Below are 13151 nucleotides of genomic sequence, written 5' to 3' on the forward strand. Positions count from 1 at the left end.
ACCCAGGAAGTCCCCCATCCCCCACGATAAACCACAGCACCCCCCCATCCCCCACCCCAAATAAACCACGCCAGCACCCAATAAACCACCTCCAGCCTTTATTCACGGGTGGGGGGGGGCAGCACCCACGGGTGCGGGACGGCACCCATGGGTGGTGGTGGGGGAGGGGGGCAGCGCCCCATCACTTCTTGGCCAGCTTGGCCTGCTTGTGCTTCGGCGGCGCCCACCGCAGGCAGATGGAGTCCACTGGAGGGGGAGAAACGGGGCACAAAATTAGGGTGCTGATGGGTGAGGGGGGCACCCATGGGTGCTGGGGGGTGGGGCACCCACCGGTGATGGGCGGCTTCTTGTACTGGGCGCTCTTGAGGTGCTCCTCGACCAGCTTGGGGGTGACACAGATGACGTGCTGCCCCTTCCAGTACTTGACCATGTTGAGGGACTGCAGGGTGCTGATGATGTCGGTCTGGGTGATGCTGGTCATCTGGCTGGGGGGGGGGGCGGGAGGGGTTACTGGGAGGACTGGGAGGTACTGGGAGCACTGGGAGGGGGTACTGGGAGCACTGAGAGGGGGTTTGGGGGGGACTTTGGGGGGTCGTTGGTGTGGTGGTGATGGGCTAGGGGTGGTTTAGAGGTGCTGGGAGGTTACTGGGAGGACTGGGAGGGGTTACTGGGAGCACTGGGAGCTACTGGGAGGGGTTACTGGGAGGACTGGGAGATACTAGGAGATACTGGGAGGGGGTTCTAGGGGGGTTTGGGGCAGTTTTGGGGGGACTTTGGGGGGATTTGGGGGGTCGTTGGGGTGGTGGTGATAGGCTAGGGGTAGTTTAGAGGTGCTGGGAGGTTACTGGGAGGGGTTACTGGGAGAACTGGGAGCTACTGGAAGGGGTTACTGGGGGGACTGGGAGTTACTGGGAGCACTGGGAGGGGGTTTGAGGGGGTTTTGGGGGGCTTTGGGGGGTTGTTGGGGTGGTGGAAGGCAGTGGTGATGGGCTAGGGGTGGTTTAGAGGTGTTAGGAGAACTGGGAGGGGTTACTGGGAGGACTGGGAGCTACTGGGAGGGGTTACTGGGGGGACTGGGAGCTACTGGGAGCTACTGGGAGGGGGTTCTAGGGGGTTTGGGGCGCTTTTGGGGGGATTTGGGGGGTTGTTGGGGTGGTGGTGATGGGCTAGGGGTGGTTTAGAGGTGCTGGGAGGTTACTGGGAGGACTGGGAGGGGTTACTGGGAGCACTGGGAGCTACTGGGAGGGGTTACTGGGAGGACTGGGGGGACTGGGAGCTACTGGGAGGGGGTTTGAGGGGGTTTTGGGGGGGCTTTGGGGGGTTGCTGGGGTGGTGGTGATGGGCTAGGGGTGGTTTAGAGGTGCTGGGAGGTTACTGGGAGGACTGGGAGGGGTTACTGGGAGTACTGGGAGCTACTGGGAGGGGTTACTGGGAGGACTGGGGGGACTGGGAGCTACTGGGAGGGGGTTTTGGGGGGGTCTTGGGGGGACTTTGGGGAGGTGGTAGTGGTTTAGAGGTTCTGGGAGTTACTGGGGAGGTTACTGGGAGCACTGGGAGGGGTGCAGGACCCCCAGCAGCACCCACAGCCCAAGTTACCGGGGGTTACTGGTCATACTGGGAGCCTACTGGTCATACTGGGAGCTCTCTGGGGCCCACCTGAGCTCCTTGATGGTGAGGGAAGCCCCCCAGGACCTCCAGCAGCACCCACGGCTCAAGTTACTGGGGGTTACTGGAGATACTGGGAGCTTAGCGATCTTACTGGGAGCTTAGTGGTCATACCGGGAGCTTACTGGTCTTACTGGGAGCTTACTGGTGCCCACCTGAGGTCTTTAATGGTGAGGGAAGCCCCCCAGGACCTCCAGCAGCACCGAGTTACTGGTGGCGTCAACGGAATCCCTTGGGGGTGGTGGAACCCAAGTCAACTGGGACCTTACTGGGAGCTTACTGGTCTTACTGGGACCTTACTGGTGCCCACCTGAGGTCCTTAATGGTGAGGGAAGCCCCCCCAGGCCCTCCAGCAGCACCCAAGGGCCCGAGTTACCGGTGGGGGTCAACGGAATCCCTTGGGGGTGGCGGAACCCGAGTCGACCGGGACCTTACTGGTGATACTGGGAGCATACTGGGAGCATACTGGGAGCGTACTGGTGCCCACCTGAGCTCCTTAATGGTGAGGGAAGCCCCCCAGGCCCTCCAGCAGCACCCAAGGGCCCGAGTTACCGGTGGGGGTCAACGGAATCCCTTGGGGGTGGTGGAACCCGAGGTGACCGGGACCTTACTGGTCATACTGGGAGCATACTGGGAGCATACTGGGAGCGTACTGGTGCCCACCTGAGCTCCTTAATGGTGAGGGGAGCCCCCCAGGACCTCCAGCAGCACCCAAGGGCCCAAATTACCAGTGGGGGGTCAACGGAATCCCTTGGGAGTGGTGGAACCCGACTCGACCGGGACCTTACTGGTCTTACTGGTCATACTGGGAGCATACTGGGAGCATACTGGGAGCGTACTGGTGGCCACCTGAGCTCCTTGATGGAGAAGGAAGCCTCCCAGGCCCTCCAGCAGCACCCAAGGGCCCAAATTACCAGTGGGGGGGTCAACGGAATCCCTTGCGGGCGGTGGAACCCGAGTCGACCGGGACCTTACTGGTGATACTGGGAGCATACTGGGAGCGTACTGGTGCCCACCTGAGGTCCTTGATGGACAGCGTCCCCCGGAAGTCGCGCAGGATCTCCAGCAGCACCCAGGACCAGTAGCTGCGGTAGCTCAGCTTGCCCAGGTCCGAGAGGGGCTTCTCGGGGGAGCCCACGGTGCTCTCCAGCTTGGACAGCTCGTAGCCTTGGGGGGAGGGGCGGGGGGGAGGGGGGGGGGCACCCATGGGACCTCGGCGTCCCCAAATCGTCCCCAGGGCGTCCCCGGGGTGCCACTCACTGAAGGCGATGAGGAACTTGCCGTAGCCGCGGCGCTGGTAGGGCGGCAGGGTGAGGATGCACGCCACGTTGTTGCCGTCGGGCGACTCCTTCTCCTTGGAGGGGGGGGAATTGTCACCCATGGGTGGCACCCGGTGGCACCCCGGGGTGCGGGGGGGTTACCTTGGAGAAGTAGCCGACGATGTGGGCGCCCTGGCGGTCCACCTCGGTGAGGAGGTAGAAGACGAAGGGCTCGACGTCGAAGTAGAGGGTCTTGTGGTCCAGGAAGAGCTTGGCCAGCAGGCAGAGGTTCTGGCAGTAGATCTGGGAGGGAAAAAACGGCGTCGCGTGACGTCACGCGAGGTCACGTGACGTCACGTCGCGACATGGGACGTCACGCGGCGGCCTGGTGGCCCTCCCGTGTCCCCCACGGGTCAAGGTTTGGTAGAGGTCGGCCAACGAGGAGGGGTTGTCATGGGTAGACCTGGTGTCCCGTGTCGTCACGCGTCGTGACATGTCATCGCGTGTCATGGTATGTCACCATCTGTCATGACATGTCACGTGTCACCTCCACGTCCCCTCCTGTGTCCCCATGGGTCATGGTTTGGTAGAGGTTGGCCAACGAGACGGGGTTGTCATGGGTAGACCCGGTGTCCCGTGTCGTTATGTGTCATCATATGTCATGACATGTCCCCATGTGTCATGATATGTCACTCTATGTCATGACATGTCACGTGTCATCACGTGTCACCTCCATGTCCCCATGGGTCATGGTCTGGTAGAGGTTGGCCAATGAGAAGGGGGGTTGCGGTGGGTTGAACTGATGTCCCGTGTTGTCACGTGTCGTGACATGTCATCACGTGTCATGATATGTCATCGCGTGTCATGACATATCATCGCATGTCATGAGATGTCACTGTCTGTCATGACATGTCACGTGTCACCTCCACGTCCCCTCCTGCGTCCCCACGGGTCAAGGTTTGGTAGAGGTTGGCCAATGAGAAGGGGTTGTCATGGGTAGACCTGGTGTCCCGTGTCGTTACGTGTCATTGCATGTCATGACATGTCCCCATGTGTCATGATATGTCACTGTATGTCATGACATGTCACGTGTCATCACGTGTCACCTCTGTGTCCCCTCCATGTCCCCACGGGTCATGGTCTGGTAGAGGTTGGCCAACGAGAGGGGGTTCTCGTGGGTAGACCTGGTGTCCCGTGTCATTATGTGTCGTCACATGTCATCATGTCGTGACATGTCATCACGTGTCACGATATGTCACCTCTGTGTCCCCTCCATGCTCCCACGGGTCAAGGTTTGGTAGAGGTCAGCCAACGAGAGGGGGTTGCGGTGGGTTGACCTGATGTCCCGTGTCGTCCCGTGTCGTGACATGTCATCGCGTGTCATGGTATGTCACCGTATGTCATGACATGTCACATGTCACCTCCATGTCCCCTCCTGTGTCCCCATGGGTCATGGTCTGGTAGAGGTCGGCCAATGAGAAGGGGTTGTTGTGGGTAGACCTGGTGTCCCGTGTCGTTACGTGTCATCACATGTCATGACATGTCCCCATGTGTCATATGTCATTGCATGTCATGACATGTCACGTGTCATCACGTGTCCCCTCCATGTCCCCATGGGTCATGGTCTGGTAGAGGTTGGCCAATGAGGGGGGGGGTTGCAGTGGGTTGAACTGATGTTCCGTGTTGTCACGTGTCGTGACATGTCATCACGTGTCATGGTATGTCATCGCATGTCGTGACATGTCACGTGTCATCACGTGTCACCTCCGTGTCCCCTCCTGTGTCCCCATGGGTCATGGTTTGGTAGAGGTTGGCCAACGAGAGGGAGGTTGTCATGGGTAGACCTGGTGCCCTGTGTCGTCACGTGTCATGACACGTCATTACATGTCACCACACGTCGTGACATGTCACTACATGTCACGACATGTCACGTGTCACCTCCATGTCCCCTCCTGTGTCCCCACGGGTCACGTTCTGGTAGAGGTTGGCCAATGACAGGGGGTTGTCGTGGGTAGACCTGGCGTCCCGTGTCACGACGCGTCCCCGCGTGTCGCGACGTGTCATCGCATGTCATCGCATGTCACGACGTGTCTCTGCGTGTCCCCCCTCCCGCCCCCGTACCTTGTGGTCCTTGCCGTCCACCTCGTAGACGGAGATGTTGCTCTTGCGGTAGATCTCGCGCCCCGGCGGCTGCCGCCACTGGCACTGGCCCTGGGGACGGGGACACGCGCATCACCCCCGTGTCCCCACACGTCCCCGCGCGTGTCACACGCATGTCACACGTGTCACACGCGTGTCACCAGCCCCACAGGAGCCGGAGGTGCCCCGGAGGCCACGCTCGGAGATCCAAGGCTTGGGCCACCTCCAGCTCTACATACGCGTGTCCCTACATGTGTCACACCTGTCCCTACGTGTCCCCAAACGTGTCACACGTGTGTCACATGTGTCCCTAAGCGTGTCACACGCGTGTCACCAACCCCATAGAAGCCATAGGTGCCCCTGGGCTTCAAGAACCTGAGGCAACGCTTGGAGATCCAAGGCTTGGGCCACCTCCAGCTCTACGTATGCGTGTCCCCACGTGTCCCCACATGTCCCTAAGCGTGTCACACGTGTGTCACCAACCCCATAGAAGCCGTAGGTGTCCTTAGACCTCGTAAACCTAGGGTAACGCTCGGAGATCCAAGGCTTGGGCCACCCCACACCCTACGTGTCCCTGTCCCTACGTGTCCCCACGTGTCTCCACATGTCCCCACACGTGTCACACGCGTGTCACACGTGTCCCTAAGTGTGTCACCAACCCGATAGAACCTATAGGTGCCCCTGGACTTCAAGAACCTGAGGTAACGCTCGGAGATCCAAGGCTTGGGCCACCTCCAGCTCTACATATGCGTGTCTCCACGCGCCCCCACATGTCCCCATGTGTCACACGCGTGTCACACGTGTCCCTAAGCGTGTCACCAACCCAATAGAAGCCGTAGATGCCCCTGGGCTTCAAGAACCTGAGGTAACGCTCGGAGATCCAAGGCTTGGGCCACCTCCAGCTCTACGTATGCGTGTCCCCACGCGTCCCCACGTGTCACACACGTGTCACACGTGTCCCTAAGCGTGTCACACGCGTGTCACCAACCCGATAGAAGCCATAGGTGCCCCTGGGCTTCAAGAACCTGAGGTAACGTTCGGAGATCCAAGGCTTGGGCCACCTCCAGCTCTACGTATGCGTGTCCCCACGTGTCCCCACATGTCCCTAAGCGTGTCACACGCGTGTCACCAACCCCATAGAAGCCGTAGGTGTCCTTAGACCTCGTAAACCTAGGGTAACGCTTGGAGATCCAAGGCTTGGGCCACCCCACACCCTACGTGTCCCTGTCCCTATATGTCCCCACGTGTCTCCACATGTCCCCACACGTGTCACACGCGTGTCACATGTGTCCCTAAGCGTGTCACCAACCCCATAGAAGCCGTAGATGCCCCTGGGCTTCAAGAACCTGAGGCAACGCTTGGAGATCCAAGGCTTGGGCCACCTCGAGCTCTACATATGCGTGTCCCCACACGTCCCCACGCGTCCCCACGTGTCATACGCGTGTCACACGCGTCCCCACGCGCGTCCCCCCGCGCGCCACGCACCAGGTGCAGGCGGTAGGTGCGCTCGTACTTCATGTACTTGAGGCAGTACTCGCAGATCCAGAGCTTGGGCTGCTTGCCGTAGTCCTCGGGGAAGGGCGAGAAGTACCAGGCGTCGATCTCGAAGTGCCCGATGTGGATCTTGTCCACGTACTTCACCTTCGTGATCTGCGAGGTTTCGGGGCGAAAAAGCCCGGTTTTGGGTCCGTCCCCACCCCGGTGGGGGGACGGGGAGGGGGGGGGGTGCCCGCCGCGGGTTTTTTTTTGGGGGGGAATCGCCCCGGTTTGGGGGGCCCGGCTCACCGCCTCGTGCTCCTTCTCCAGCGCGGCCGTGGTGGGATCCATCTCGGCGTAGGTCTGCGGTGGCCGCCCAGTAACTCCCAGTGCCTCCCAGTAACTCCCAGTAACACCCAACGTATCCTCCAGGGTCTCCCAGAAACTCCCAGTAGCTCCCAGGGCCCCCCAGAGTATCCTCCAGGGCCTCCCAGTAACTCCCACTACCTCCCAGTAACACCCAATGTATCCTCCAGGGTCTCCCAGAAACTCCCAGTAACTCCCAGGGCCCCCCAGAGTATCCTCCAGGGCCTCCCAGTAACTTCCAGTGCCTCCCAGTAACACCCAGGGCCCCCCAGATATCCTCCAGGGTCTCCCAAGAACTCCCAGTAACTCCCAGGGCCCCCCAGAGTACCCTCCAGGGCCTCCCAGTAACTCCCAGTGCCTCCCAGTAACACCCAATGTATCCTCCAGGGCCTCCCAGTCCCTCCCAGTGTCTCCCAGTCCCCTCCCAGTCCCCCCCCAATCCCCTCCTAGTGCCCTCCCAGTCCCTCCCAATCCCCCCCAGTCCCCCCCAATCCCCTCCCAGTTCCTCCCAGTGCCTCTCAGTCCCCTCCCAGTCCCTCCCAGTCCCACCCAGTCCCCCCAAGCCCCCTCCCAGTCCCTCCCAGTGCCCCCCAATCCCCTCCCAGTGCCCCCCAATCCTCTCCCAGTCCCTCCTAGTGTCCCCCAATCCCCTCCCAGACCCCCCCAATCCCCTCCCAGTCCCTCCCAGTCCCCCCCAGTGCCCCCCAATCCCCTCCCAGTCCCTCCCAGTGCCCCCCAATCCCCTCCCAGTCCCTCCCAGTCCCCCCCAGCGCCCACCTTCTGCACGTGGTTGATCTCATCGTGCTTGCGCTTCTGGTTGCGGGTGATCTTGCGCTCGGGCTGCTCGGGGAGCTCGCCCAGGAACTGCTCAGCGCTCTTCTGCACCGCCTCCTTCAGCGTCTTGCTCAGCGCCAGCCGGTTGCGGTCCACCCACTCGTCCAGCCGCCGGTTAACTGGGAGGCACTGGGAGTCACTGGGAGCCACTGGGGGGCTCCAGGGGGCTCCTAGGGGGTTACTGGGAGCTACTGGGGGGCTACTGGGGGGATTCCGGGGGGTTTTAGGGAGCCCCAGGGGGGTCCTAGGAGCTCCAGGGGGTTACTGGGAGGCACTGGGAGGATACTGGGAGCACTGGGAGGTCACTGGGAGGCACTGGGAGGTTTCTAGGGGGTTACTGGGCATTACTGGGAGGCACTGGGGGGTTACTGGGAGTTACTGAGAGCCCCAGGAGGTTACTGGAAGGTTACTGGGAGGCACTGGGAGGTTACTGGGAGCACTGGGAGGTCACTGGGAAGCACTAGGAGATTACTGGGAGGCATTGGGAGGTTTCTAGGGGGTTACTGGGGCGTTACTGAGAGCCCTGGGGGGTTACTGGGAGGTACTGGGAGGATACTGGGAGCACTGGGAGGTTACTGGGGGTTACTGGGAGGTTACTGGGGGGCTACTGGGGGGTTACTGGGAGACCCAGGAAGTTACTGGGAGGTTACTGGGAAGCACTGGGAGGTTGCTAGGGGGTTACTGGGGCGTTACTGGGAGGTTACTGGGGGGTTACTGAGAGCCCCAGGAGGTTACTGGGAGGTTACTGGGAGCACTGGGAGGTCACTGGGAAGCACTGGGAGGTTGCTAGGGGGTTACTGGGGTGTTACTGGGAGGCACTGGGGGGTTACTGGGAGGTTATTGGGGGGTTACTGAGAGCCCTGGGGGGTTACTGGGAGCGACTGGGAGGTTACTGGGAGGCACTGGGAGGTGCTGGGAAGGTTACTGGGGGTTACTGGGAGCCCTGGGGGGTTACTGAGAGCCCCAGGAGGTTACTGGGAGGCACTGGGGGGTTACTGGGAGCCTCCTGAGGGGGTTACTGGGAGGTAACTGGTGTGTACTGGTGTTACTGGGATGTTACTGGGAGGTACTGGGGTGTTACTGGGAGGCACTGGGACGTACTGGGAGATTGCTCCTGGCTTTCTGGCGACCCCGGGGGGCTACTGGGAGCCCTGGGAGGCTACTGGGAGCCCCGGGGGCTTACTGGTGGTTACTGGGGGTTACTGGGAGCCCCGTGGGGGTGTGACGGGGCTGGGACTGGGGGTTACTGGTGTTACTGGGCTGTACTGGAACTTACTGGGAGGTTACTGGGAGGCACTGAGGGGTTACTGGGGGGAGTTCTGGGAGGCCTGGGGGCTTACTGGTGGTTACTGGGAGCCCTGGGGGGTTACTGGGAGCCTCCTGGGGGGGTTACTGGGAGGTAACTGGTGTGTACTGGTGCTACTGGGATGTTACTGGGAGGTACTGGGAGACTGCTCCTGGCTTTCTGGTGACCCCGGGGGGCTACTGGTGGTTACTGGGGGTTACTGGGAGCCCTGTAGGGGTGTGACTGGGCTGGGACTGGGGGTTACTGGTGTTACTGGGCTGTACTGGAACTTACTGGGAGGTTACTGGGAGGCACTGAGGGGTTACTGGGGGGGGTTCTGGGAGGCCTGGGGGCTTACTGGTGGTTACTGGGGGTTACTGGGAGCCCTGGGGGGTTACTGGGAGCCTCCTGGGGGGGTTACTGGGAGGTAACTGGTGTGTACTGGTGTTACTGGGATGTTACTGGGAGGTACTGGGAGATAATGGGAGATTGCTCCTGCCTTTCTGGTGACCCCGGGGGGCTACTGGGAGCCCTGGGGGCTTACTGGGAGCCCCGGGGGCTTACTGGTGGTTACTGGGGGTTACTGGGAGCCCCGTGGGGGTGTGGCCGGGCCGGGCCCGGGGGTTACTGGTTTGTACTGGTCTGTACTGGTGTGTACTGGGGACTCACAGCCCACGTAGTGCACGTAGAACTCCTCCCGCGCCTCCTGCTCGTTGAGCCGCGACTGGATCACCTCCGCCGAGTCTGGGGGGGGGGGGGAACCAGTAAGGGGGGGGGCACTGGGACCAGTTAGGGGCTGGGAGCGGGGCTGGGACCAGTTTGGGACTGGGAGAGGGGCCGGGACCAGTTTGGGACTGGGACTGGGAGCCGTTTGGGACTGGGAGCAGAACCAGTTTGGGGACTGGGACCAGTTCAGGACTGGGAGCGGGGCTGGGACCAGTTTGGGACTGGGAGCGGGGCTGGGAACGGAACCAGTTTGGGACTGGGAGTGGGAGCAGTTTGGGACTGGGACCAGTTTGGGATTGGGAGCGGGACTGGGACCACTTTCGGACTGGGACCAGTTTGGGATTGGGACTGGGACCAGTTTGGGACTGGGATGGGGACCGGTTTGGGACTGGGACCGGGACTGGGACCAGTTTGGGACTGGGACCAGTTTGGGACTGGGAGCAGGGCTGGGACTGGTTTGGGACTGGGAGTGGGACTGGGACCAGTTTGGGACTGGGACCGGGACTGGGACCACTTTTGGACTGGGACCAGTTTGGGATTGGGACTGGGATCAGTTTGGGACTGGTAGCGGGACTGGGACCAGTTTGGGACTGGGAGCGGGACCAGTTTGGGACTGGGAGCGGGGCTGGGACCAGTTTGGGACTGGGACCAGTTTGGGACTGGGACTGGGACCGGTTTGGGACTGGGAGCACCACTGGGACCAGTTTGGGACTGGGAGCAGGGCTGGGACTGGTTTGGGACTGGGACTGGGACTGGGACCAGTTTGGGACTGGGACCAGTTTGGGATTGGGACTGGGATCAGTTTGGGACTGGTAGCGGGACTGGGACCAGTTTGGGACTGGGAGTGGGACCAGTTTGGGACTGGGAGCGGGACCAGTTTGGGACTGGGAGCGGGGCTGGGACCAGTTTGGGACTGGGACCGGGACGACTTTTGGACTGGGACCAGTTTGGGATTGGGACTGGAACCAGTTTGGGACTGGGAGCGGGACTGGGACCGGTTTGGGACTGGGAGCGGGACTGGGACTGGGACCAGTTTGGGACTGGGAGCAGGACTGGGACCAGTTTGGGATTGGGACTGGGACCAGTTTGGGACTGGGAGCAGAACCAGTTTGGGACTGGGAGCAGAACCAGTTTGGGACTGGGACCAGTTTGGGACTGGGACTGGGACCAGTTTGGGACTGGGACCAGTTTGGGACTGGGAGCAGGACTGGGACCAGTTTGGGACTGGGACCAGTTTGGGACTGGGACCAGTTTGGGACTGGGACCGGGACCAGTTTGGGACTGGGACTGGGACCAGTTTGGGACTGGGACTGGGACCAGTTTGGGATGGGGACTGGGAGCGGTTTGGGACTCCAGTGCTCCCAGTCCCACTCTCATACTGGTCCCAGTCCCCCCCCACCCCCTCCCAGCCCCTCCCAGCCCCCCCCAATCCCCCCCCAATCCCCTCCCAGTCCCCCCCCAGCCCCTCCCAGTCCCTCCCAGTCCCCCCCACTCCCCTCCCAGTCCCCCCCACTCCCCTCCCAGTCCCTCCCAGTCCCCCCCAATCCCCTCCCAGTCCCTCCCAGTCCCTCCCAGTCCCCCCCGCCCCCTCCCAGTCCCCCCCAATCCCCTCCCAGTCCCCTCCCAGTCCCCCCCCGCCCCCTCCCAGTCCCCCCCCGCCCCCTCCCAGTCCCTCCCAGTCCCCCCCCCACCCCCTCCCAGTCCCCCCCCGCCCCCTCCCAGTCCCTCCCAGTCCCCCCCCACCCCCTCCCAGTCCCCCCCCGCCCCCTCCCAGTCCCCTCCCAGTCCCCCCCCAGTCCCCTCCAGTCCCCCCCCACCTCTCCCAGTCCCCCCCCAGTCCCCCCCAGTCCCCCCCCGCCCCCCCCCAGCGCCCCCGGTGCCCTCACGCCAGCTCCCGTCGGCCCTCCGGCACAGGTAGGTCTCCCCGATCTCCACGGCCACTTCCGCCTCCCGGGCCTGCACCGGCGGCGGCGGCGGCGGGGGCGGGGCCAGCGGCGGCGGGGGGGGCGGGGCCGGCGGCGGCGACGAGGGGGCGGGGCCTCGCCCCGGCCCCGCCTCCCCCGGGGGGCTCCGGCCCCGCCCCCCCCCCCCCGCCGCCGCCGCCGCCTCGGCGCTTTCCGGGCCCGCGGCCTGGAGCGGAGCGGGAGCGGCGCCGGGCCCTGCCTCCGCCATCGGGCGCCGCGCCGGAAGTGGCGTCAGCGGAAGCGGGGAGGGTTTTAGACAGGGGGGAGGAGTCCACGTGACGCGGGGGATGCTGGGAGACGAGGGGGCGGGGCCGGGCGTTGCTAGGAGACGGAGGGGGTTAAGGGGAGGGGCCGCGCGTTGCTAGGAGACGGAGGGGGGCGTGGCCATCCGTTGCTGGGGGCGGGGCCAGGCGTTGCTAGGAGACGGAGGGGCGGCCTCAGGGGCCTCCCAGTGCTCCCAGTGCCCTCCCAGTAGGCCGCAGGCCCCTCCCAGTGCTACCAGTCCTCTCCCAGTCCCCCTAGTCCCCTCCTATACTGGTCCCAGTCCCCTCCCAGTCCCTCCCAGTCCGTCCCAGTCCCTCCCAGTACCCCCAGTCCCCTCCCAGTCCTTCCCAGTCCCCCCCCAGTCCCCTCCCAGTCCCCTCCCAGTCCCTCCCAGTCCCCCCCCAATCCCTTCCAGTCCCTCCCAGTCCCCCTAATCCCTCCCAGTACCCCCAGTCCCCTCCTATACTGGTGCCAGTGCCTCCCAGTCCCCCCAACACCTCTTCTCCCCTCTCTCCCCCCCGGAAGTGACGTCGAGTGGTGGGCGGGGCTCCGAGCCCAAACCTGACGTCACTTCCGCCCTCCTCCCCCTTTCCCAGCAGCCCTCGCGGCCGGGGGGGGCGGGGCCGGGCCGGCGGCGGACGGGGTGAGAGGGGGGGAGGGGGCGGCCGGAGGGGAGGGAGAGGGGGTCACGTGGGGGTCGGGGAGGTCACGTGGGGGTCGCGGGGGTCACGTGGGGGCATGGGGGGGTCACGTGGGTGTGGTGGCATTGGGACACGGGGGGGGCGTAGGGGTGGGGGTGGGGCCGTGGGGGTCACGTGGGGGTGGGGTCACGTGGGGGTCGGGGGTTACGTGGGGGTCAGGGGGTCACGTGGGGTGGGGTCACCTGGGGACATGGGGACACCGTGGGGGGGTGGCACCTGGGGTGATGGGGGGGTGGCACTGGGATACGGGGTCACGTGGGGGTCAGGGGGTCACGTGGGGGTCAGGGGTCACATGGGGGGGTCACCTGGGGACATGGGGACACCGTGGGGGGTGGCACCAGGTTATGGGGTCACCGTGGGGTGGTGGCACCGGGACCTATGGGTCCTATGGGGTGGTGACACTGGGATATGGGGTCCCCATGGGGTGGTGGCACCAGGTTATGGGGTCCTATGGGGTGGTGACACTGGGATA

The 13151-nt window shown here is 63.7% G+C and overlaps 2 protein-coding genes across 2 annotated transcripts; both read right to left on the reverse strand.

Annotated features, from left to right (window-relative positions):
• Positions 1 to 81: 81 nt before the first annotated feature.
• On the reverse strand, positions 82 to 11922 carry KAT8 (lysine acetyltransferase 8). Its single transcript, XM_066984242.1, has 11 exons — positions 11637 to 11922; positions 9694 to 9768; positions 7683 to 7858; positions 6849 to 6902; positions 6549 to 6713; positions 5046 to 5135; positions 3087 to 3227; positions 2926 to 3019; positions 2682 to 2832; positions 331 to 485; positions 82 to 246 (listed from the first exon to the last, which is right to left on the reverse strand). Exons 1-11 carry the CDS (start codon positions 11920 to 11922, stop codon positions 182 to 184), a joined length of 1452 nt encoding a protein of 483 aa, XP_066840343.1. The 3' UTR covers positions 82 to 181.
• Positions 9783 to 11123, reverse strand: LOC136787288 (tetra-peptide repeat homeobox protein 1-like; the record flags this gene model as incomplete). The annotated part of the gene is made up of 1 exon (XM_066984441.1): positions 9783 to 11123. A coding segment is annotated over one exon (1341 nt), but the record flags the coding sequence as incomplete, so codon positions are not given.
• Positions 11923 to 13151: the final 1229 nt, after the last annotated feature.

Source organism: Anser cygnoides, chromosome 28 (genome assembly GCF_040182565.1).
Source record: "Anser cygnoides isolate HZ-2024a breed goose chromosome 28, Taihu_goose_T2T_genome, whole genome shotgun sequence".
Classification (NCBI taxonomy): Eukaryota; Metazoa; Chordata; class Aves; order Anseriformes; family Anatidae; genus Anser; species Anser cygnoides.